The sequence below is a fragment of the Aulostomus chinensis genome, chromosome 20 (genome assembly GCF_037954235.1).
Source record: "Aulostomus chinensis isolate RoL2024-O1b breed Wild chromosome 20, RoL_Achi_v1.0, whole genome shotgun sequence".
Taxonomy (NCBI): Eukaryota; Metazoa; Chordata; class Actinopteri; order Syngnathiformes; family Aulostomidae; genus Aulostomus; species Aulostomus chinensis.
Window position 1 is genome coordinate 20,983,592 of NC_141339.1, and position 23,529 is coordinate 21,007,120.

A 23,529-nucleotide genomic window follows, 5' to 3' on the forward strand; every position below is an offset into this window, starting at 1 on the left:
TTAGCGGCATTTGCGGGTCTAAGAGAGACTAACAGCCTGCTAATTCTCTGCCTCTGATTCGTTAAACTGACAGACATTTGCATAATTTAGGCGCCGGCTTTCTCGTCCTCAAAGGTTGCTTGCAGACGTTTCTGTCATTGAAAGGAATGGGAAGCTGTCAACATAATGGCTTGTTTGATCAGATTTGAATATTTGTTTAGAGAACAGGGCAGGAATTACTGAAATATGCCATTAAAACGCAATTTATTTCAAAGTAAATTGATCTTCCACACAAAAAGTTAAATTTTTTTTTTCACATCTGACAAGCTAACCTAATTTTTTTTAGCCCTTTGATGCACACCACCTTCTAGGTTTCTATAACAGCATTCACACACTCTTTTCCCCCCTGAAAATTCACTGGTATTGGAGAGGTTTCTTCCTCTGTGGTGCTGCTGACAGACATGAGCAATGGCAGCGCTTTTTTTTTTCTTTTTTTTTGTTACCGTTTCCTTTGAGCTGTGGTGTCTCGAAGCTCACAGCTCTTCCCGTGTACCACAGCCACATGAGTCTGCAAAAAACACACGCGTTGACTTCCACCCATTCCCCGTTGCTGATCATGCCTGTCGCTCCCGGTTTCTTACAGTGTGCATACAGGTGTTCCATTAACCTTGAAGGCTGACATTGTCTCTAGGTAGCTTCATTACCTTGAGCATGATTAGCTCTAAACTAGACTGTTGCTTTGAGCTCTCTCTAACACACACACACACACACACACACACACACATACCACCTCCTCTTCTCCCCCATTGTCAGCCTGCACCCGCTATGATTTCCGTCATAGATAAGTGGCTGAGTGAGGGATTGCGAAGTTGTGTGTGACCTTCCCCCCACCTCCATGCATAAATGAAGAGATGCTGCACCAGGTGCCCTCTGTGAGAAAGACAGCGATGGAACCCAGTAGAGGAGGAGCAGGAGGAGGAGGGGTTGGTGATACGGTTTGGCATTTTCGCTGCCTCCTTTTCCTAATGGCACTTCGGTCTCGCTGGGATTATCCAGCCGGCACGTTGTGTCACGGTCGGTAAACTGCGCTATGCCGGAGGGAAAGGGCGTGCTGAGAGGGGACAGGGGTTGCAAGGTGGAAGTGTCAGGAGAGAGTAGGAAATGTTCTCAAAAATGCCTGGAGGTACACAACCTTTATCAAATTGAACGGGCCAGAGGGTTGCATGGAAAAGCAGCACCTAACCCATGTTGTTTGTCTTCTGGCCTCACTGGGAACCAGGCTGTGTCAGTGCAACATACTCATGAAACATTCGCATCATATCTTATGAAAAGTTATGCGCAATTATTCGTGCATAATCCAGATGGTATGACTGTGCAGCAGTACCCAGCAGGTACAAGGGTGTTCAGAGAAACTTTCTACAAACACTAGCATATCAAGGTTCTAGCGTCACAGCGCAGTCATTGGTTCGAGACCAGAGCGGAGTGCCAATTACACTTGTGCACATCCTCGCAGTGAGAATCTCGCGTTAAAAGCCAGATATTCCTTTTCTTCTGTGTGGGAAAAACAATATTTTAAGATGTCAGAACATTGTGGTCAAGGTCTGGATAGGTTAAAGCACAAAATACACTAGGTTTGTTTGGGTTAAAATACGATTTAATGGTTTAAAAAGTTCTCGTGTCTCAGAACCAGAAATATGGCTGCAAATGGCCCGTAGTCTCCTGCTTGGCTAATGACTGCATTGCGCAACATGGTGATTCAGTGATAGCTTGTAGCAAGCAAGGTCCTGGGTTCAGTCCCTGGCTGTCCTGGGTCTTTGGAGTACTGCTGGCATGTTTCCCCCAGGTGCTCTGGTTTCCCCCACTATCAAAGACATGTTAGGTTAATGTTGCTCTCTGTGGTCCTGACTAAAACACTGGGAGAAGAACTGGAGTTGGTCCCTGAGCGCTGCTCACTGCTCCATATAGGATGGGTTAAATGCAGAGGACAAACTTTGTTGTATCTCCGTATGATGACAAAAAAAGACTCTTCCTCTACATGGGTTATATAAGATATTGTATTACTTTCACACGCACAGAAAAAAAGGGGGATGAGGACAGCCTGATTAGTGACGAGTGCCGATGCAGGATCCTTTAAAGCTGAAGAGAGCTTGGTGGTAGGTACTTAAAGAATGCCCGTCCTTCATAAGTCAGATATTCCCATCACCACTTCCTCGTCATATTTTCTTTTTCGACTTAACAGGGCAATTAAAAAAAGGCTCCAAAGAAAGAATTTTGCCCTACTTGAAGGTTCAGGAGGGACTTCTTGAGGAAGTGTTCCACTCCCCTCTGATGAAAAATGTCTGCACAAATGTATAAAACCTCTCTCCCTCCAGAGAACGCTTTGGCATTTTTGTTTTACTGACATCCCCCCCCAGCCCTGCTTTTACAATACCTGTAAATACCCGTCGGCACTTTTTCATCCTCTGTCTCATCGCTCTTCCCACCCCCCCCCTTAACTTTCTTCTTTCAAATTGCATATCTGTCTCCTAGCAGCCTTAACTGTCTTTTAACACTACAGTATACAGCCGCACAAGCAGCAGGTGTATCATTTAACTTTGTTTTTCATGCCACTGCTTTTAGCTCTCAGTCGAACCAAAGATAGACTGATATTTCTTCCTTTTTTTCGCCTCCTATAACACAAACCTTCCATTTCTAGCCCATCTGCTTTTCCACTGCTCCCAAAGAACCCGAGGCTCACCCATACAGCATATCAAATTTTACATTTCACAGCTTTTTTTTTTTCTTCTTCTTACCAATACTGCTGAGCGCGGAGAATATTATCCACATATTTATTCCTCAAAGGACGCAGGTTTCTCTGTGAATTTGTGCTTTGCATGCACAGGCGTGTTTGCTACCACCAAAGGTCAAAAGGCCACAGCACTGTCCCTATTTGCTTTGCATGTGTTCCATTAGCATCGATTCCCCATTCTATGTGAAAAGTGCAGCTAATACCAGGCGAGTACCTTGGCTTGTTTTATTTATGAACATGTGCCTGTGGGGACATTCATTATCTTCAGAGGTAACAAAGCCCCAGTGTAGAAACTGCAGGGGAGTGTTACACTGAATCCCAAACTGTTCCTGGGTTGAGCCCATCAGACTTAGACACGTCTTTACACATCACCCAAGGGCATTGTCGATTACTCTGGCACCACAGTTCATGCGTCCGCCGTTGAATTTTGAAGGTTCAAACAGCTCATATCTGGTATTGTAAATGAGAAGCGGCTGGTCAAAAAGCCTGCTTTACAAGGAAGCATCGACAGATCCACGCGCTGTCCATGGTAATTCCTTTTGATGCCAGTCGGGAGATAAATCGTCTCACGATTGATGTTCATGAAACGGAGGCAAAGTGGTTAGTGTTGGCAAGGTGTCATGGTTTGGTCACAGTCTCACACAGACCGTTAGACCCACGCGTTATTTTGAATGTGGAGTATGAAATTTGAGCAGCACAGAAATGTCATTAACGACAGAATCAGATGGAGGGTAAGAGTTAAGGCGCCTCCCCCGCATCGCCAGTAAAGTGCAGCTCTTTGTGGTCAGCTAATTAAGATTAAATTGAGTGAATTGATTGTCGTGGGGGTTTGTGCTGCGTGTGGTTGAGCTCGTCAACAGCACTGCTGGCAGAGATGTAAGACTGTTGGAACAAAGGAAAGATGAGAGCAGCCTTGGTCTGTCAGCTAGGAGACAACTCGTCAGCTGCTTCCTCTACACTCAGACAAAGACCCCCCACCCCCACCATCCCCTTCCCCAGGCTTCCAGCGTTAATTTCATACAGTGGTGTCTACCATCTAGAGTGGAGATGTCTCAAAGTGAACAGGGGAGGAATTACAGCAGGTGCCAGATGTTGTGTTGAATGAAAATACATGAAAATAAATGGGAAAAGTAGCCCTAGACTGGATCAGGAGTGTACCGTTAGCATTAATTATCTCACACAAACACACACACACACACACACACACCCTCTGTAAACGAAAACCAGACTCATTTAGCACTAAAACAGCGCCAGAGGTAAATGGATCACATTCTCCATGACAACAAAGAGTAAGTCAATATTACTTTTGTTGGATCTTCACTTTGGGGTTTTTACAACAACCTTGATGGCGCTGCTCTGTCCTCAGTTCGTGTGTGTGTGTGTGTGTGTGTGTGTGTGTGTGTGTGTGTGTGTGTGTGTGTGTGTGTTTCTGTCGCAGAGGACCTGTGTGTTTCCTCATCTGGCTTTTTTCAGCTGTTCTGCTCCTATATTAGATCTGTCAAGGAGAAGGGGAACGCAAAAACTATAGTGGGCCGATGTTCATGTGTGGAAGGGTGTAATACTGCCCCGAGGAAATACAAATAACATTCTGGAGCTGATTCGAATCACGAGGTAGAGGATAATTTTCTCTGCCGTTAATATTGACATAACTTGAGTATGTGGATATATTCAGGTTTTTCAAGTATCCTCCTTTTTAAGTTTCTGCATGTACGTAAATGTCATATTCCAATTTCAGAAACCCGGATAAGTCCTTGTCCCTGTTAAGCTCTCTGCAGTATTCTGAGAATACAGCTCTGTTGTTGCATAACATTGTATACTGTACAATTTTAAGGAGGTAATTCACTTTAAAATGAAAATTCAGTCTTTATTTTCTCACCCTTATGACGATGGAAAGTCAGGGGAGTTTTGTTTTGTTTTTTTGTTTTTTTGAATCTGCAAAACAGAACTGGAGCTTCACAAGAAAAGCTGTTGCAATATTCTCCTAAACAATCAAAGCAAATGGAGACTGAGTTTCAAATGTGGAAAAAAAAAAAAGAAGACAAAGAATGGCAAGAACTGGCGCGCCTCACCTCTGCAGCCGCAATGATTTTTTGTCTTTTGGCAATGAAAGAATTGACAGTTTAGATGGGAAAAGGCAACAAAGCATCTACACGTCTGCAGGAGAGGAGCTCCAGGACACGAGTAGTTCCAAATGTGTCCGCTGGACCAAGTCAGGCGAAGCGGCGCTGCAGATCGGTATCCGCTCCTCTCTTGCCGTGGCAGTGACAGTCTGAACTTTGTCAAACTACGAGGACTTTTTTTTTTTCTAGGTATGAACCAAATGGGAAAAAATATCTAATTGCAATTACCCTTGATTGATTGTGTTTACGATATGATCCCAGCAGCACCACAGTTTTTAATTTGGAATGACATTTTGACGCAAATTTGGCCTTTACAGTAGCAAATATAGCACCTCCTGTGATTTGGATATTGGACTCAGCCATATTCTGATAAAATGTCATTTAATTGTTCAGCCCTACTGTTTTTCCCTGTTGCTTCCTTCTCCCACTGCTGGGAACACACAACATGATGTTGGCATTTAATAGCGAAAAACCAGCCAAAAAATAGTGAGAAGATTTTCAAATTGCTGTTGTTGTTTTTTTTTGTAAACATGACGGGAGCCCGTGTAAATGGCGTGCAGTCATCAGAACCTGGGATACTTCAACTTGTGGGTATCATATACACAGGGATAGGAACAACCTAACTGCTTTATCCTCATTAGGATTAAAACAGGAATACTCATCTCCATGGAAATGCAGTCTTCAGCCTTTCCTGCATTCTTAACACCACAAATAATCGCTCCTATCATTATCTTTAGTCCAGCTTCTGCTTGGACTATGTGAGTAATGCGATGGCGCCCTGTCTCTCAGGTTCGTTTCAGTATCCGTGAAGACATGAACGAAATCAAACCTTTCTGCTGGTGTAACTTATGCCGAAGTAGGGATTTCACACAAAAAAAAACAACCTCCCGACTACTTCTCCTACTTCTATGTAGCCCGTGAGGCTGAGGCTAGCGCGGCTCAGCTGCCTGAACAAGTCAGAGTAGTTGCATCATGTCGTGCCCGATCTGGAATCTCTCCTCTCTCCGTGGACCCAGAAAGACAAAAATCAATACAGTCCAGTTTGCATCAAATATTAAATATTTATACATTTAATTGAATATATTAACCCAAAGAGTTTGCAGTTGTTATTACAGTATGAAAGCCTGCAAGTAAGTACCATGCCTGACGTCTCCTGTCAGTGTGCGCTGGCTGGATCTGGTATTTTGATGCTGTGCATTTTATCTAACAGGCCAAATTTTCAGGAAAAAAAACAAACAAACTGCATTTCCCGATAGCCGTTCTCACTCCATGTATATGGGGACTTAGTAGAAGCATGACGTCCATCTTAAGTCACCCCGTGTTCACCAGTGATAAAAGCACCTGTACTTTGGGTCTTAGGATTTGACACTTGTCCACGTGCGTCTCGGCTACATGTCACCAGGTCTTGTCACAGGGTCGGCCAGGTGCTTCCATTTAGCTCATACATTTATCTCCATTTGCCCAGCCATTAATCTCCCTTTACTGTAACCCATCCAGTTACTGGCTAGCCAAAGCAGATGAGACGCCCCATTACTTATTTAGCACCACTTTAAAGGAGACCCGAGTCAATTGAGAAGCCGCTCTCGTTTACGGTAACAACGTTTGCTGAGCAGTTTCAAACACGGCGGGTGAAGATGAGATTGAGCGAGATGGAATCAAGTCAATAAAAGACACGGTGGATGACGCGCCCTTCGGTCAGATAGTTAAGTGAAGGTCAACCTGCCGGGGCGCGGTGTAATCTGGTGGCTCTCGGTGGATGATGACAGGCAGACAGGTTATTGAGGGCAAGGTGGGGAAAGTTGCCTGGCCTTCAATATCCCCGAAATTGATGTGGCCCAAGAGGAGTTTTTACCAATGTAATTCAATTTTTTGCCCCTCTCATATTACAGTGGATCATTGTTCTGAGAAGGGCAGGTTTTGATGCATTGAGAGCCAATGAGAAAGGACACACGATAAGGGGGCTGTTGGAGAGAGAGGACAGACTCTCCAGGCAGCCAGGATTTTCACTGTGGATCGGCCAGCACAGACATTTTACCCCGCCTGATCATGATTCCTGTCTTTTATGTCTGCAGGCCAACTGTCCAGGCTCATACACCACCACCTCCTCCCGACGCGCGCACGTATTTCCCCCACTTTCTGTCCTCGCTCTCCTCTTTCCTCCATTTTATGTATCGCCGTGTATCACCCACTGACACTCTGGCAACATATTAAAAAGAGGGATAGTAGCTGCTGTCTGTTATTGCCAGGAAAGTGATTTACCATGGGGCTGCATTCCCACCATATTGATTAAAGAACACAAGTGAGTGTGTGTGTGTGTGTTTTTCACTATTTCCCCATCTCGCTGTGCTTTCTCATTTTCCCTTTCTGTCACTGCTCCCCCCCCCCTTTGCTTCCTCTTCTCTCTTTCTTTCATCTGCTTTCTTCACGTCTGCTATCTGTGATGACGCTCAACAACCTCCACCACTCCCTCGTCTCTCGCGCGCCCGTCTGTGTTAGCCCTGGACTCGTGTGGTTGATTGTGTGTGAGAGTACAGCTGATGCATGGGTGAAGACAGGGGTGGGGTGAAGACGGGGAGAAGAGGGTGAAATACAAGAGACAAAGGGAAGGAGGGGGAGAAAAAAAAAAAAGCGTCTCCCGCTGTAACTGTAGCAGCGGCACGATTCATTCCTTAAAATAATCAGAAGCAAGAAATGCAGACACTTCAGGTCTAGGCCAGGGTTCAATTTCAGTAGTAGATTTCCAACACGTGATCTTCCAAGACGCTCGAGGAGAATTTAGACAAAATGCACTTTCTAACCCATGTGTTAAACTTTTGTTTGCGAATTATAGAAAATGATTACCTCTGCAAATGATTGCATGCATGTTTGCTTGACCGTTCGCAGAACATGGAGAAAACCAATGGACAGATTTGAATGAAATCTGGTTGAAAGATGTGTAATATTTCAAATACCGTGTGATTCACTTATTGAGGGTGATCTGGATCAAATTTTAGAGCCTGAAGACTGTTGTAGTCCCCAGCCAATATGTAGCTATTAGCTGTATTTTCTGGACTTGTAACACGCAAATTCCGGTCAAATTCCTTGAGGCCATGTGAAATGATTGGAGGAAGAACACGTTGCAGAAATAACCTTGATTCGTATGCTAGATGTGTCATCCTGAGGACTCGTTTTTGATACATTTGTATATTTTGAGGAAATTCAATGAGCTGATGAGTTTTTAACTCCCAGAGATGAGTATTTATCGTGTTCTGTATCTGTGATTTGGAGGACCTATTTTTGGTGGTTGAAGAGAAAATCTATCAGCTGCTTTTAATTATTTGTAGTCTTGAGGAGCCAGATGTTTCTCCAGCACACGAGAGAATCGTCCAGCTCCACTTGTCATCATTCTGCAAGTCGAAAATAAACTCTGGTTTGCTTGAATTTCAGCTGTCATCGGTGGCACTAGGCCCAGGATACAGCGATGGTGCCCTTGCAGAAATAACATCAGGGATAAACCACCCTCTGTTTTGGGGAAACTTGTTCGTACATTCATATTCATTGTACATCTTTACAACTATTAAGTGAAAGAAGCCAGAAGACCTGCCTTATTTTATTCATTGCCCTTTTTAAGTGTGGTGCTTCTACCTTGAGCTGCTACTAGCTGCTAGCTTGAGCTGCTACTAGCTAGCTGCTTGGTGTTTCTTGTTGTTCCTGTCAGTTAGCCAGGGGGAATCTGAGAAAGGCAGACTGAAGGAGAGGCCCAATAGTAAGTATAACCCTGAAACATTCTACCGCTGACCTAGAGAAGGTGATACATTCATATTCTGTGCCCACGTAGCCTCCTTGATAAAGGCACCTGTTCCCTACAAGCTTTCTTGTTTTAATTTTCCATTAATTTCTCGGTTCATTTATGGATAAAGATTCTTTCTTTTTCTTTTAATGCGTCCGAAAACCATGTAAGTTGCTCATCTGTGTGTTATTCCGGTACCAGATGAAACGCCAGCAAAACACATTTGTTTGCTGAAGTGTTAAAGAAAAAGTGGGAGGTTTGTTCATATCAAGCAGTTGTTCACATTGGTTCTTTGACATTTTAATTAGCTAGGTGTCTGGAAATGATGTGTTAAACACAGTCATTCGCAAGTATTTATTTTAATAAAACCACAAGCTTGAAAATAACCACACACGCTTCCACTTACACGCTTGTGATTCTGTTTACGTGGGAGACATCAAACTGGTGTGTGCCTCCTTCCCAACTTTATTTTTAGCAAAAGCATGTCTCGTGTTTTATTTCGCAACGGCAACCCGGTGCAAACGTTGCTCGCTCTCGAAGTAAAATATGACGCGACCATTAACCATTTGAACAATCTTGGAAGGCTATGAATAGACCCTGGTTCTTACGGCCAAAGCTCTGGTATTGTCGGTTAATATCGCTGCCAAAACATCCTCCTCCGTTCGCCGGTTATAGTTTAGTAGCAAGAATGGAGACGAGAGATGACATGTATGACTGGGAAGTTTCGGAACTACCAAAACATAGATGTAGATGAACTCGTCATCAGGTGTAGGCAGGTGTGTTGTCCCATTACCAGAGTATTTACATGCTGACTCGTGCATGTATAGTATACCGACAATAGCATTCAAATCTCGGATTTCGTTCCCGTTCATGGAGCCGATGTTACCTCGCAGCCTCAAGATTTGACAGTAGGCTAAATGCAAATGACACAAATAAAAAGATGCAATTTTGCTGGGTTGCCCGGTAGAGGCTCTAAATCAAACTCAATCAAGGTTCTGAAACGCTCCCTGTGGGGGACCAAGCTGGAGCGAGACCATGTCGCACTCGCAGAAACATCATAAGCATGAGCCTTGGGGAACTGGGGTGTTAGATCTACCATTCTGCATTTGCTGTAGCACTTGGCGTGATTAAAACCGGGCCCTCGGTCAGGTTTTGACCCCATTCATGCGATGCCACTGACCATTTAATCTGCAACTGTATCGGCCACGGTAGTTAAATACTTGTTAGAAATAATAGATTCGTATACGTTGCTTTGTTACCTGTCTGTATGTTTTTTCTGCGTTTTGTCTTGATTTGAGGGTAAATCTCAGTGGCACTCGATTAAGCATCCGTTCACTGATTTAACAAAAAAATAAATAAAAAAATTTCACAATATCATCCCACAAATCCATGCTGTATAACACAAACGCAGAGATTCCCTGACTGAACGTATTCCTGCAGGTGCACCTTCTACAATTTAGTGTTCACCTAATTCTCCTTATCATTTCTCCATTCCCTTTTTGTCCTTTTTGCTTTTTTAGTGCACTCTGCTATTTGTTCCTTCCACTCGTCCAGGCCGTCTGCTGGGCCATTAATCTATACCGCTGGCCCAGAGCTGTGGCGCCACTCACTGCGCACTCTGAAAGACCACTGTGTTCATAGAGATATGAAATGTCGTACAGAGACAGAATGTTTTTTAGAGTAAGCACCCAGAGACATGAGATAAGTGGGGAGAAAAGGAAGCAGGGTAGGAGGGAAGAAAATGCACTCGGCCCTCGCTCACGTTTCATGTCGTCTAAGTCAGAAATGACAGAATCGTGTATTTGAAAGTGAGATGATGTTGTCCTGAACAACTGCACTGAGGTTACTGTGGCGTCTGCCCTTTTGAAAAGGTTGAAATTTGAAGAGATTAATATGCCGTTGGATCACACTGGGGGATTTCTGGCTCGCCTGGAGCCGGCCTGGACAGGCAGCAGCCGCCAGTGGTGACGGGGGACTTGAGCAGATGGCCTGGCTTAATCAGGGAGACGGCACTGTCCTGGGCGTACATCTGTGTCTGTGCACCTGGGTGAGGTCTAGTGTTCCTTTGACTTGGAGTGGAGACATTTTTATAATCATACTTGGATAATTGTGCTGACACTTGCAGCGAAGACTGATGAGTCATTGTATAGAAAGTTGATTTGCTGGGGAGCTGAGTGAACGGCTCATCTGAACTCTGTTTTGCCTCAGATTTAATCTTTATCTCTAAGATATTTTCTTTTAGTTTTCCTGTTTGACTTTCTCTCTCTCTCTCTCTCTCTCTCTCTCTCTCAACAATTCTCTATGTTCTGTTTAATATTTCATGGGCTCCAACACCAACAATGGACCAAGTTATGAAAAACATACGAGAACTCATTAACAATCAATAGTGTTGAAATGAAATGATCTTTTTGTGTAATTATGTGCATATTACATCAGCGTTATTGCCTTTGTAATGGTGCTGTATGAGCTTCCATCTCTCATCAGCTTTTCATTTTGCTTTGTGTTGCTTTTCAGCTTGACCTCGTGCTTGTTTTCCTCCTCGGGGTTCAATATTTTGTCATGGGGGATCCTAGTAGAACCACATTATCGTGTTGTCAAAGCCTGGCAGACCATCCCTCACCCGGGGGCCTGATATGAACTCACATTCTGACAAAAGCCAAGTTTAGGCCAGATTCAGACCGAGTCCAGCGGTTCTCTCACGTCCAGACAAACACAACCTGACGTGACCTTGCGGTGGCTAGTCACGTAAGCTGAGGACCAGACCGGCAGACTCGCACAGGAACAAGCATGATTTTCAACGTAGCATCGTAGCGTTCTGTAGTTTACTGAGCGGCACCCTTTTCCGTTTTAGCCTGCAGCAACTAATCAGGTACGCCCAAAACATAACCGGCTGGCACCCATGGGAACAAGCACAGTTGGGATAAACAGGCCACATGGAGACTCAGCCACTGCAGCGTTTGATTTAGTTTGAAACCAGCCCACTGCTCTCATCCAAGCATTATCCCACTTTACTTGTTCCAGCGTGTGATTTTTAGAAAGCACAGTGGTGTTGGCTAATCAGTGGCCTGACGCTGTTCTCTTTACACAGATTCTGAGCTGTGACTACCTCTGCTGCCGGTTTGATGACCAGCGAGGCGCAGCAACAGAATATCGCCACCTTGATTAGGCTGTTTAAAAGTTTCCTATCAACTTGATATCCTGGAGGATAAATCTCCAGATGCCCTTGAACTCGGTTTGGATTTGACAAAGAAGACAACAATGTAAGACTCATTGAAGGGGAGTTGTAGTACAGTGTATCTTGTTCAGTGGTGCATTGACAGTACTTGCTCAGCATAGAGGGTTTTGTGTGTGTGTGTGTGTGTGTGTGCGTGTGTGTGTGTGTGTGTTTTGTTTTTTTGCACAATTTATGATTTCCAGACAGTTGAAGGATTCAAACTAGTGAGCTCTCCAGTCAGGCTTTCTTTACCCCGTCTGTCAGGAACCAGCACTTAGAGAGCTGACGTTTCCCCTAAAATATACACTTAACAAGAACATTTTCGAAGTTTAATCATTTCTGCGGTGGAATAGTAGATGGAGATGGGATTTAGTTCTTTGTTAGCATAATGTTGGATGACTCTTAACTTTCTCTCTCTCAGTAAAAAATCAATTTTTTCTTTCGGTATACTTTATTCAGCCGGTAGGTTGAAACTCCCCTTCTGCTCCTATGGTGAGGGTACAGGGTCAAACAGCAGGACGGGGGCCTCTGGAGCAGGTAATGTTCAAGTATCTTGCTCAAGGGGTCTTGGGACACTTTGTGTGTGTACATGAGGGGATCGAACCTGAGGCCCTCCAGGCTGAGGATGACCTCTCTAACCCGTTGGCGGGGCGCAAGTCAATAATTCACGCTCATGTAACGGAGGGATAGAGCTAAATGTAGATCCTTTGTTGCTTCGCGAGGGGTCAAGATACAATCCGGCCCCGGAGCATCTCTATGGTAATGACGGGAAAAGCTAAATCGAAACTCACAGGGCATCTCCATGGTGACAGAGGTGATGTCATGATCCCTGCTGCCGGCGAACTCTCTGTAGCGGCGGATGTTAACACGTTCCTCTGCATCGTTTTGTAGTGAGGGACAGTCAGCTCACAAACTTGTGTTGTAAATCACTGCCACTGTATCAAGTCCTCTTGTCTCTTGCTCTCATTTAATTCTCTCTCTTTCTCACTCTCTCATTGCTGCTTTGTCTGTATTATTGATGTCTGTATCTCTTGATCTCTCCTCCATCTTGGCCATGCACTCGAAGCCGGTGGTGTTGAAAGAGATGGATGCCCACTGCCCTCAGTAATCTCCGCAGCAGCCATTCAGATAATTAAGTCACTATTCTTGCACTTGCACTTGTGTGTCCTGCTACCAGCACTGAATTACAAACGTATGCATAGACATGCCGCATGCATGTTGATGGATTAACCCATGCATGTCACAGGAATTGCAATAATGCAGCAGGCTATAGATCATGTCAGCGCCTCTGAAAAATGATTGTCCTGCTGCTTCCATTTAATGAAATGTCATGAAGTCGCTGTTACGTCGTCTTTGCTCCATTATTTTCAGTGGAGACGCACTAAGCACTAATTTGAGAAAGTGCCGCGATGCGTATTGCACCCAGATGAAAAACTCTCAATAGCTGTCCACGCCCAGAAACCCCGCAGACACGTCACCTTTATCTCATGGCACGCAGAGTCTGCCAAAGAAAAAAAAACAAAAAACGCGAGGCTAAAGTCTACTGACGCTAATGCAGTGATAGCATAGTGACATCAAAACTTCCCGAAGAGAGTCTGTGGTTGAGATGGGGTTGGGAAGCCTTTGCACGCTGCCATGATCCAGGGCTCGGTGTCCCGTCCCTGCTGCTAACAAGATACAAAGGCGAGTTGAATGATTAGATAAAATCATGTCGCAGAAACCTTTTAGTACATTTCATCATTGGTAGTGAAACAGCTGTACATCATCGTCCTCATCCGCTTAGGGTGCAGGTTGGTGTTTAAGTAGCATTTTATTAGCAGCAGAGTCCAGATGTAACCCGATGAAGAGTGCAGCCTCTGCTGAAAGATGGAAGTGATTTCACTGGACTCGTTCCGTTAGTGTCGTGACCAGGATGAGCCCACATAGCAACGGCAGTAGGAGGCAACGTGCAAGCGCGCGGGAGCGAGGAGAGGACTGCAACCCCGACCGCAGGTTCCAGATAAGGGAGGGTCAGACGGAAGATCTGCCCTGTAGGCGAGTACCGGCATCTTGAATGTGATGCGTGCAGAGATGAGGAGCTGGTGAAATGACCGGAAGAGGGAAGCGAGAGAATTTAGATGAGTTGAACTCCTCCGGATGGGCAGAGGCATTCAGAATGAGCTGTAAATATCTGATGGCAGAGGCAGGTCAAAAAATATCCTCGTACATATTTGTCATTATGCTGTTACACACATCTTTATAATGACGTAACTGAGCAGCATCCGTCCGACCTGCTCAAAGAGGCGTCACGTATGAACGAAACCTGTTTGGCAGATTTATAACTAATCAATCAGCACATGTGCACCATCCAGATCCCTCCAACCGCCCCTGTGTTCATATGTGTGTCTGTGTTGTATTGTCGCACGTGTGTGTGTGTGTGTGTCGTCAACCGTTAGAGCTGTTTGTTTTGATGCCGTTGTTAGTTTTTGTTGAGAGAACAGAGGAATTTGCAAAAGGATGCAGCAGGGAGAGAAAAGACGACAGCTGCCACGGGCCACAGAGAATACACACACACACACACACACACACACACACACACACACACACACACAAACCCGCTGCGTGACTGGCGTCTGGAAATCTGCTGCTCCAACACCCTGTTTAAAAAAGAAAAGAAAAGAAAAGAAGAATGCACAAAGACTGGATAGCAAATGTGTGCTCCAGCCCCGGGGTTTTACTCCAGCTTCCTGTCTTGCCATTGTAATAATGTGGCGTTCCGTTGAAAGTCAGCGTTTTAATTAACTGTGCAGCAGCGTGCCGTGTGTGTGGCGGTGGAGGTAGCAGCTCCTCGCTGTTCCTCAGGCTAATCACACGCCTGGGATACTGGCAACCACGCACCGGCAGGGTGTTACTAACTCGATCATTGCAATATTTCATAACGCAGTGGTCAAACCCGTCTGCACGGGCGACTGTGACAGTGAGCGCCACTGCCATTTTTTGGGGGGGGGGGGGGTGAAAAAAATTACTTCTGGCCCATGCTGGTTTTCATCTTGCAAACGTAAAACCAGCTTCTCTGTTCAAACTACAGTTAAAAAAAAGAAGAGGCTTTGCTTGGCTTGTGAACCCTTGCATCATGTTCCCACTGAAAAGTACACACACACACATACACACACACACACACACACACACACACACACACACACACATGCACGTACACAGCTGGTTATTTTCAGGATTGGAAGAAAGTTTGACTAAAAGAATACAGGGATATTTGCTGTCAGAGGTGCAGGTTTAGCCAATATTTCTAAAGAAAATATAACCATCTCTTTTTATGCCTCTTCTCGCCGTCTGTGCACCATATCCCCCCCCCCTTTTTTTTTATTCACTTTGACTGATGTGGCCTTTGCTCGCATGCTTTATCAAAGAAAAGATGATCAGGAAGAGTCTGTGTCTGGCATGTCACCCACCAGTGTTTCATCCATCAAGGTGTCAGGTTAATGTGCCGTCTCTCACTATCATCACCTCTGAAAGCTCGACGGAAGTCCTAATAGGCAGGTGAGATAAAGAAATGTAAGGTGCCCGATTCAGATTATTCCTAGATCGTCTCAGAAGAACTGGTGATTACCCGCCGCTGTGTTTGTGTGTCAGATACTTCCCAGTCGTCCCCTAATAGTAGCTGTTGAAGTGAAGCCAACCTCTGTGCCTCCACTGAGCTTTTTCTGTGCATGTGGGCTTTGTTTTGAGAGATCCTGTGTTATTTCATCGTACACTTCTGACTTCATGGTGTCTTTGGATTCTACTCAGACCACTAATGAGGTGTAGGAATTGCAGCAAAGAACTAATTCCCCTCAAACTGCTGGGATTAATTGGACCCTCTAATGCTAAGAATCAATCCCAACAATAGGCCTGTTGGTTTCCATGCCAGCAGGTAGCTGCATTCATCTTCTCTGCTCCTTATACCCCCAAATTGCCTTTCTTCTCTTCACAAACACACACACACACACACACACACACACACACACATGCACGAGACAGATGCTTGTCTGAGTTTATGAACTAAAAATCCCGTCTTTCCTTTCCTGCTTTTCCTCCGGCTTCCGCTCTGTTGTCCTGCTTCTGGAACATCAATTAGGTTTCTCCTGTGTTTCCTTAAGAGGAAAAGCTAAAAATACTCAGGAAGTCCTGTTCCTGTTCTGGCAAATCAGCTTGCCTCATCAATCACAAGCTTCACAAAAGTAAAAAGATGCTGCAATGAAGTAAAGAAAGTTTTGTCCTCGGTGTCAATTTAGAAGTTTCTCGTGGAGGATCTTTATTGCTCCTCTGTGCAGGCGTATACTTACCTTCATAAATTACCTTATATACAGGTGCGCAGAATAATCTAAATTAAGACACGTCTTCGTCATCTGGAGGGCTGTCCGGACTCTCGCTAAGAGGGAGAATAAAAAAAGCGAGGGATTCTGCCTCTCATTGCTCTGGGCTATTCCTGTACCAACAGTCTCTACCATTATTTAAATGTCAGGATGAATGCTTCTGTTGTCCTGGAGGAACTGTCAGCACATTTACTGGTGTGCGTCAGTATTGATGTATGTGTGTACCGATGACAGTTATTGGGTGTGAGTGTGTGTGTGTGTGTGTGTGTGTGTGTGCTCGTGTGGGTGTGTGTGTGTCCCACAGGGCTGCTCGGTTACAGCAATATCTTGTCCTCGTAAAAGTTACAGCATACCCACTTGTCCTGGCGCTCATTTGTACCATCCAGACTTGCTGATGGACGAATTGATCATTATTGCAGACTTGAGAGTGAAGCAGGTGGCCGTGTGTGTGTGTGTGTGTGTGTGTGTGTGTGTGTGTGGGGGTTACTACTGATTGGAAATTGGAGCCTGCCTCTTGGGGAGTGTCTTTAGCAGGTGGAATAGCCGGGGCTATGTAACACAGGGATGAATGTTCCAACAGAGCAAACATTACACCCCAGACCAGACATACGACACCCTCCCCACTAGGGCTGAACAATGTCGAATCTGTTTTTTTGTTTTTGTTTTTAACTTGTGATTATTTTTATTGATATTATATATTATATAAGCTCTGAGGTAGAAGTGCTGGAAATGCTGAAAAAAAAGAGGCTTTTGAAAAGGAACTGAAATAAATTGAAATATAAAGGAAGTTAACTTAAAGCACATTATTCACAACAGGACGCCGAACTGGGAAAAAGACCATTTCCTGCATATGCAGTGTTGGGAAAAAGTTGGCTGAAGCAATGCTGGGAATGGCTGAAATAGTTGAAATTCGAAGCTGAAAAAAACTGGTACATGAAGAAAGATGACTTACTCCTCGAGCCACAAATTCAAAAAGCAGGTTTTCAAAATCCATCCGTTCACGCCTGTTGTGATTATAACTAAAACACCCAAAAAATGTGCTTGGAGAGCGAAACATTTTTGATGTTTTTGCATTTTCTGTCGCTGAAAGTGTGGAGGAGTTGAAGAAGGGCAACAAATGAGTGGAGAAAAAATCAGCTTATTTTAGAGTGGGGTTACTTTTGCAGGGATCTCTTAAAAAGAAACATTGATGTCTTAAGTCGGGGACACCGTTTGCATTCTGCAGCACCACAGTAGTTTCGTTTAGAGTCTTATTTTGAACTCACGTTTGGCCTTTAGCGAATAAAGCTCCATTTGCATACTGCACCAGGCCATGTTTTGATGTTGATAGCGTTTCAATGTACTGCTCGGCCTGCGCACCTTGATCCCATCTTAACACCCTGCTCTCCATGTCAGGCTGCACATTCGCTCCTCCGCTGTTGTCTTTTGCTCGCTCAGTGTCTCGCTGTCTCTCCGTCGATGCCACGTTCCGTCCATCTGTTCCTCTCCCTCTGTCCTCCTGTCTATCCACGCCCCCCTGCTTATTCCCACATGTCTTTGTTAGCTCAGCTCAGACGCACACACACGCCATGCTGCGTGTTGTCCCGGAGTGACAGATGCTCTTTTGAAAAGGTGTGTGTCTTACATTCCCACCTGCCTGACAACTTGTGATTTTTGGCTGATAATAACTCGTCGCTTCACTTTTTTTTTTTTTCCTATAAACTTCCCATGTGTGCTGTGTGGACTTCTCGCAGAGCTCCAGCAGCACAGCAGGAGCATGCAGGGCATCGCTATGGTGACGAGATACGAGGTCATGTGATGTCAGCAACTATCAGCCTTGCGCGCATGCACAACTACCTATACCCACACATAAACCGGCATGTTTTCTTACATACGTATATAAATGTATGAGTGTGTGAATATATTTGTATAAATTTGCACCCTATTACTTTGCGGCCTCGTGTACTGAACCATTGTTTAATGATGCATTCGATGAGTCACTGTCTTCAGAACAGCCGCTGACCAGGACTCTCCTCTCCAGCTGAAACCTGTTGTCAGACACAACAGCGGTGCCAGTCAGCTCTTTACTTTTGATTACTGACATTCTCACTTTCATATCCAGCACCTCTGTTGGAATCCAGAGCCTTTTTGCTCCTGTTTTAGCTTCCAGAGGATTAGTGTTTTTAATCATTTGTTTAGATTTGTATCTCAGCGAAGGATTCTCACTCCTCAGCAGTTATTTTAAGCAGCAGGCAGAAGATAGCGGTGATACCTTCAGGTAAGGTTATTAACATGCTGACAGGATTGCAGGAGCTGAAGAGCAGCGTTAATTGCTTTAGGATATGACTAAAATGCCATCATTACTTTCTTATGAAATTGAAAAGGCTCTTAAAAAGCTCGTTTTTAAATGCAAAGCTCGCAGCAAAGGTTATCATCTCCCCCTTTGAAAGACTGTTGTCTTGTCCAAAGCTGACAGGGAGTTCATTGGATGTTAAAGAAAATGGGCAAATCTTTATTGGCACCGACTCCCCGGAGCAAAGCGGCGCAGAGCAAAGTGTCATTGGAGATGTGATAAATTTAAGTCTTTATCTGGTCTGACAGAGTTCACAGGTGTGTTGGGTGTTCCACTGGCACCTCTGGGAGCGAGATATCTTTTATCGCCCCTCACGAGCACGAGCCCATGCCCGGCACACGTGTGAGAATAGACTTTAAACGAGTCGCCGCCACGTAGTCATGAAGACAGTTTAAGCATCTGTAATTGGCAGCTAGAATCCATCTGTTCACCAAACATCACTAATGTGGTGGGATTTGTTTTGGTGACACTCATTCTGAGGGGGATCAGTTGCCAGCCTCCGGTTACAAAGTAACGCGCTGACACACACAGTCCAGGGATGACAGGAATTCACGCCCAGGATTGTGCACATTTAAGGAAAACCATGCCAAGATTCTGATGCCACCCGGGTAAATGAGTGATAGAATCCCAACCATGGTAACGTGAGATGTTTTCCAATTAATTTAATAAATGGAATCCCGGTTTCTTGGGACTTCAACATGTGTAGTGACAAGTGCAGGGGGCAGGGAAAATATCACATATCACACTTGCTGGATAATATTAGAACATGTTATTAGAACACCCTCTTACATTTGAATTAAAAAAACACGCTCCCATGCGATTATGTGATCCACAAACAACTTTCTCTATTACTTAACGCATATTCACTTTTTCAAATTCTCTTCCTAGATAACGCACTACAGCCGTGCTTTCTTTCTTCTCTCACCTCAACGAAGCGGTTTTCATCATGTGATATTCCCCAACCTCAGCCAGAGCTGCCAGGAGAAAAAGGTCGCGTTGGTCCTAAGTGTTGCAAATCTGAAATAAATGACACTCGACTGCAAAATAAACCCCAGAACACACGTACTTTTGTATCTGTTCATTCGTACGTAACGCCTGCACGACTCACAGAAGTGTGCAGGCCGGCTGAGAGCACAGGAAGTAGTCGTGATGTGGTGAACATGTCACTGCACATATGCCTGAAGTCTGTGAGGACCGCGTCCGCATGTCCAGAGGGTGGATATTTTAATTCAGCCGTTGACATTTTTCCATCTCAGTGCACCACAGATGCGCCTGAATAAACAGGTGCGTCACAACAAATGTGTGTGGCCGGACTCTTAACGCGTAGCAGCCATCTTGTTGACGCCCCCGGGGCAGTGATTTCATGCTAATAAGACCAGGCTCTGAGTAAACTGGGGACAGAGCTGCACCATCAGTGGTCACTGGGATGTAAAACAGCATTTCATGAAGACTCACTGCTCAGAGCTCTTTTTTTTTTTAAGTTTGCTGACTTGACCCGTAAACGGATTGAAGTGACTGTTTTTTTTTTTTCCACCATTGCAGCATCTTTTACGGCTCAGTCCACAGCACCGTGCCGGGGCCCCGTCGGGTCATCCCACCGGGTTACCGTAGTGTTTGCAGAGTAAGAGCAGGTTCGGATTCGGCTTTTTTAAATCTAATAGTGGGATTCCATCAAGTTCTGTGCTTATTTAGAGGTTCCTCTACACCCGGTTGTTCCCTGCTAGCACGTCAGCTGGACGTCAACAACATCAACACGATTAGCTAGTAATGTTTCCTGGGTCAGCAGATGATTGGCTGTTTTGTGTGTGTGTATGGGGGGGGGGGGGGGGGGGTATCATCCGTGCACCATATTTAGAGTTACATTATTGAGTGCTGCAGGGGTGATGCTTACCAAGAAATCAGCATTGCCATGAAGGTCCTTGACCAAAAACCAGTGAAATTTCTGCATTGGATTTTCGACCTTTGCAGGATATCCACACTTACTGCTATTTTTTTTTTTTTTTACTCAATATCAAGTTTGAGTTTACACAGACTCTATTTGAGGTAAACCCATAGACTTTGAATTGCTTTTACAAAATTTTTACTTTATTCAAACGTAACCTTTATTGAAGAGAGCGGAGCACAGAGAGACGATGGCAGGATAAATGTTTGGAGCTCGACTTTCCAGGTATTTACAGAGACACCTTAACGCTCCTTATTCAAGTAATTTACAATTTAAACTCTGACTTTTTTTTGTATAATCTAATAGATTTGTTCTTCAGTGCAACCTTGCTCCAGGAGGTTTCCAGGAAGATAAAAAAAAACCACATTAAATCACAAAACTGTCTCGACTCGGGAACATAATGAATGCGCGGTGGCATGTACCCACTTCACATATGAAAAGAATTGATAAAAAAAAATAAATTGCACGGAATTGTGAATGCAAATGCGCTCTGCCCCCAATTCTGTTTCTGGAAGAGATAATATCCAATTTTTTTTTCTTTTTTTTTTCTTTTTTTTTTTATGGAAGAATTTTCTGGCTGCGTTTATTTCTCAGCTGAGGTGTGGAACTCAGGAGATAAGAGAGAATATTACCTGGCACAAAGTCTGCTGTTCTTCCACCGGACCAGCACTGTGTCACTCTCTCTGCCTCATATACTTTTTTTTAAGGGTAAAACAAATGTGTTCTATTGGAAAACCCAAGGTTATTAAAGGGGGTTATTACAGTCAGATTGGGAGGCAGAGTTAGGGAGGAGTGTCCCACGTCTGCCTGCTGTATGAGAGAAATATAAATGAAGGGGATATTGGGATAAAAAGGAGTAAAGGTGTTCAGAACAAAAAGAAAATCTGTGGGTTTAGAGAGTAAATAAATAGATGTATGCAGTGGGTGGTGATACAGCAGGGCCGGTGCTCCCACCACAGGCTACACGTGGTATCGCTCGGATCAAAGCTTTCTGGAGAAGCTTTCATTTCCAGCAGACTGCTCACATGCTACACAGGAGTCCTGAACATGTGTTCTCATTACATCCTGCATACAAAGTCATTCATATACTGCTTTTGCACAAGCACGCGCACACGCACGCACGCACACACACACACACCCGTGCGCACACACACAGAGAATTTCAAGGCGTTCACTCCTCTGTGAGGCAAGAAGCAGCGTGACAGACCCCAGCGTGCAGAATAAAGACTTATCATCCGCTGTCATTCTCTCCTTACAGATCAGGGGATTTTGCATTGGGCTCGCTGAACCTGGTTTTGAGGTTGTTATTTATTTATTTCGCCTGTTATCAAGGGCTCGGGAAGCATAATGTGCCTTTGGTGAGGAGAAGTACAATACGCTACAAACCCCTCAGTGATGGATTTTACGACTCAGATCCTGTAGCGCTTTGATTTATGATATAATAGTGACATGGCGCTCATCCTACACAATAGTGCTATGCGTCATACTGATGTAATTCCAGCTCAGTGTGGCCTCTTAGCCTATCATAGCCTCCAGCGCCGGGGGGGCGGGGGAACCCTCAAATGCACTTCAAGGGCAATCTGATTGAATTAGGCAGCCATTAGATGTATGAGATGAGCTGTAATTGCCGGGGTATTTATCTATTCACATGAATGAGTTTGGACCGCAAGGTCGCGATACAGCCGCGGCGTCCTCTGGACAACTTGAAGGAGCGTCCACCTGTTTGCGTCTCACTCTGCCGTATTGTTTTAACCTCCCGTTCACGTGTCAAGCCGGCCCTGATGGCGTTTTCAACCGACCTGCTCGCCCCGCTCCCGTCGCAGGCCGCCTTTAATGATCGGGAGAGTAGGAATCAGAGGCAACAAGCGAGCCGCGTTCACGCCAGTCAGAGCAGATCCTGTGAGCGTTTACACCTTTGTGTCGTCATGCCCCCCCACCCCGCTCCTTCTCTGTCCTGCAGTCGTTTTTATTCCCCCCCGTCCATCAGTTTTTTTCTGCTATTTACATGATAGAAATCGACCCAGTAACCTGAGCCCTTCTCTCTTCCTGTCCGTTCCCTGCAGGCCTGCCCCTGTTATTCCCTCTGAGTGGAAGAGGAAGTGATGTCACGCCACCACCACCGCTTTGAGAGGGACTACCGGGGACCCTGGGAAAGGAGAGACATCCGTCCTTCTGGCCTCCACAATGGAGGAGCCAATCATAGCTGTGCCTCTGCCGTCGTCAATGGCAACAACCGCCCAGGGCTCCTTCCTCTCCCTGTCATCCCCTCCCTCCTCCCCACTCCAGTTACAGTTGCCGTGACAACATCCAGCAACGACATAGCGGTCAAGCGAGGCATCACAGCAGCAGGATCGGTCACTCCGGCGTCGGCCAAGGTAAGAGCCTCATCCGAATCGACACCTCGAGAGTCTCTTCTCCTCCGCTGTCAAGTTTCTTTCTGCCTCGTCAACTTTTTTAATCTGCGACGTCTCGTCAGATGGACATAATCTCCAACTTTCCAGCTTCCTTCTCTTGACTGTCATCCAGTTCTCCTCTTCTCGTCCAACTCACTTGCATCCCTGTCTTCATGGTTCAACTCTCTCTCGCTTTCTCTCTCTCTCTCTCCCTCCCTCCATCCTTCACTCCAGTTCTTTCCCCCTCTCTCTCTCTCTCTCTCTCTCTCTCTCTCTGCTCAATACTCCATTCTTGCCAAACCATTTTCCTTCCATCTTCATTTTCTCAGGCTGCCAAATGGCTGGCTTGTCCTGCCTCAGCCTCCTTGGTAATTTTCTGCTTTCATTATGTAAATGACCTCTGACGGGTGCTCAGACGGGTGCCGCTGTCAGAGGGGATGGTCAGACTTTGTGAATCTCCTAACAAACAAACAAAGGGGACCATTATGTCTTCTGGTTATGGCTGAACGAGTCTCATTTTCAGACGTCTGCTTTTGCTTTGAAGCGGAAGTGCAGAGCTCAGGTTATATTCTAGATATACTTCATCCTGCACAGGAGTACCGAGGCAGTAAATAGTGCTTTGGTGTTGATTGGATTTATGTCT

The 23,529-nt window shown here is 45.1% G+C and overlaps 1 protein-coding gene across 4 annotated transcripts in view; it reads left to right on the forward strand.

The window, feature by feature from the left end:
• The window catches only part of klhl29 (kelch-like family member 29), a 262,520-nt gene that overhangs the window by 73,714 nt on the left and 165,277 nt on the right, over window positions 1-23,529 (forward strand). For all 4 annotated transcript variants that reach the window (XM_086190650.1, XM_086190648.1, XM_086190649.1 and 1 more), the window contains exon 3: window positions 22,557-22,868. In XM_086190650.1, coding sequence (XP_086046776.1) covers window positions 22,596-22,868 — 273 coding nt within the window. In that variant the 5' untranslated portion in view covers window positions 22,557-22,595. The remainder of the gene's footprint in view (window positions 1-22,556; window positions 22,869-23,529) is intronic.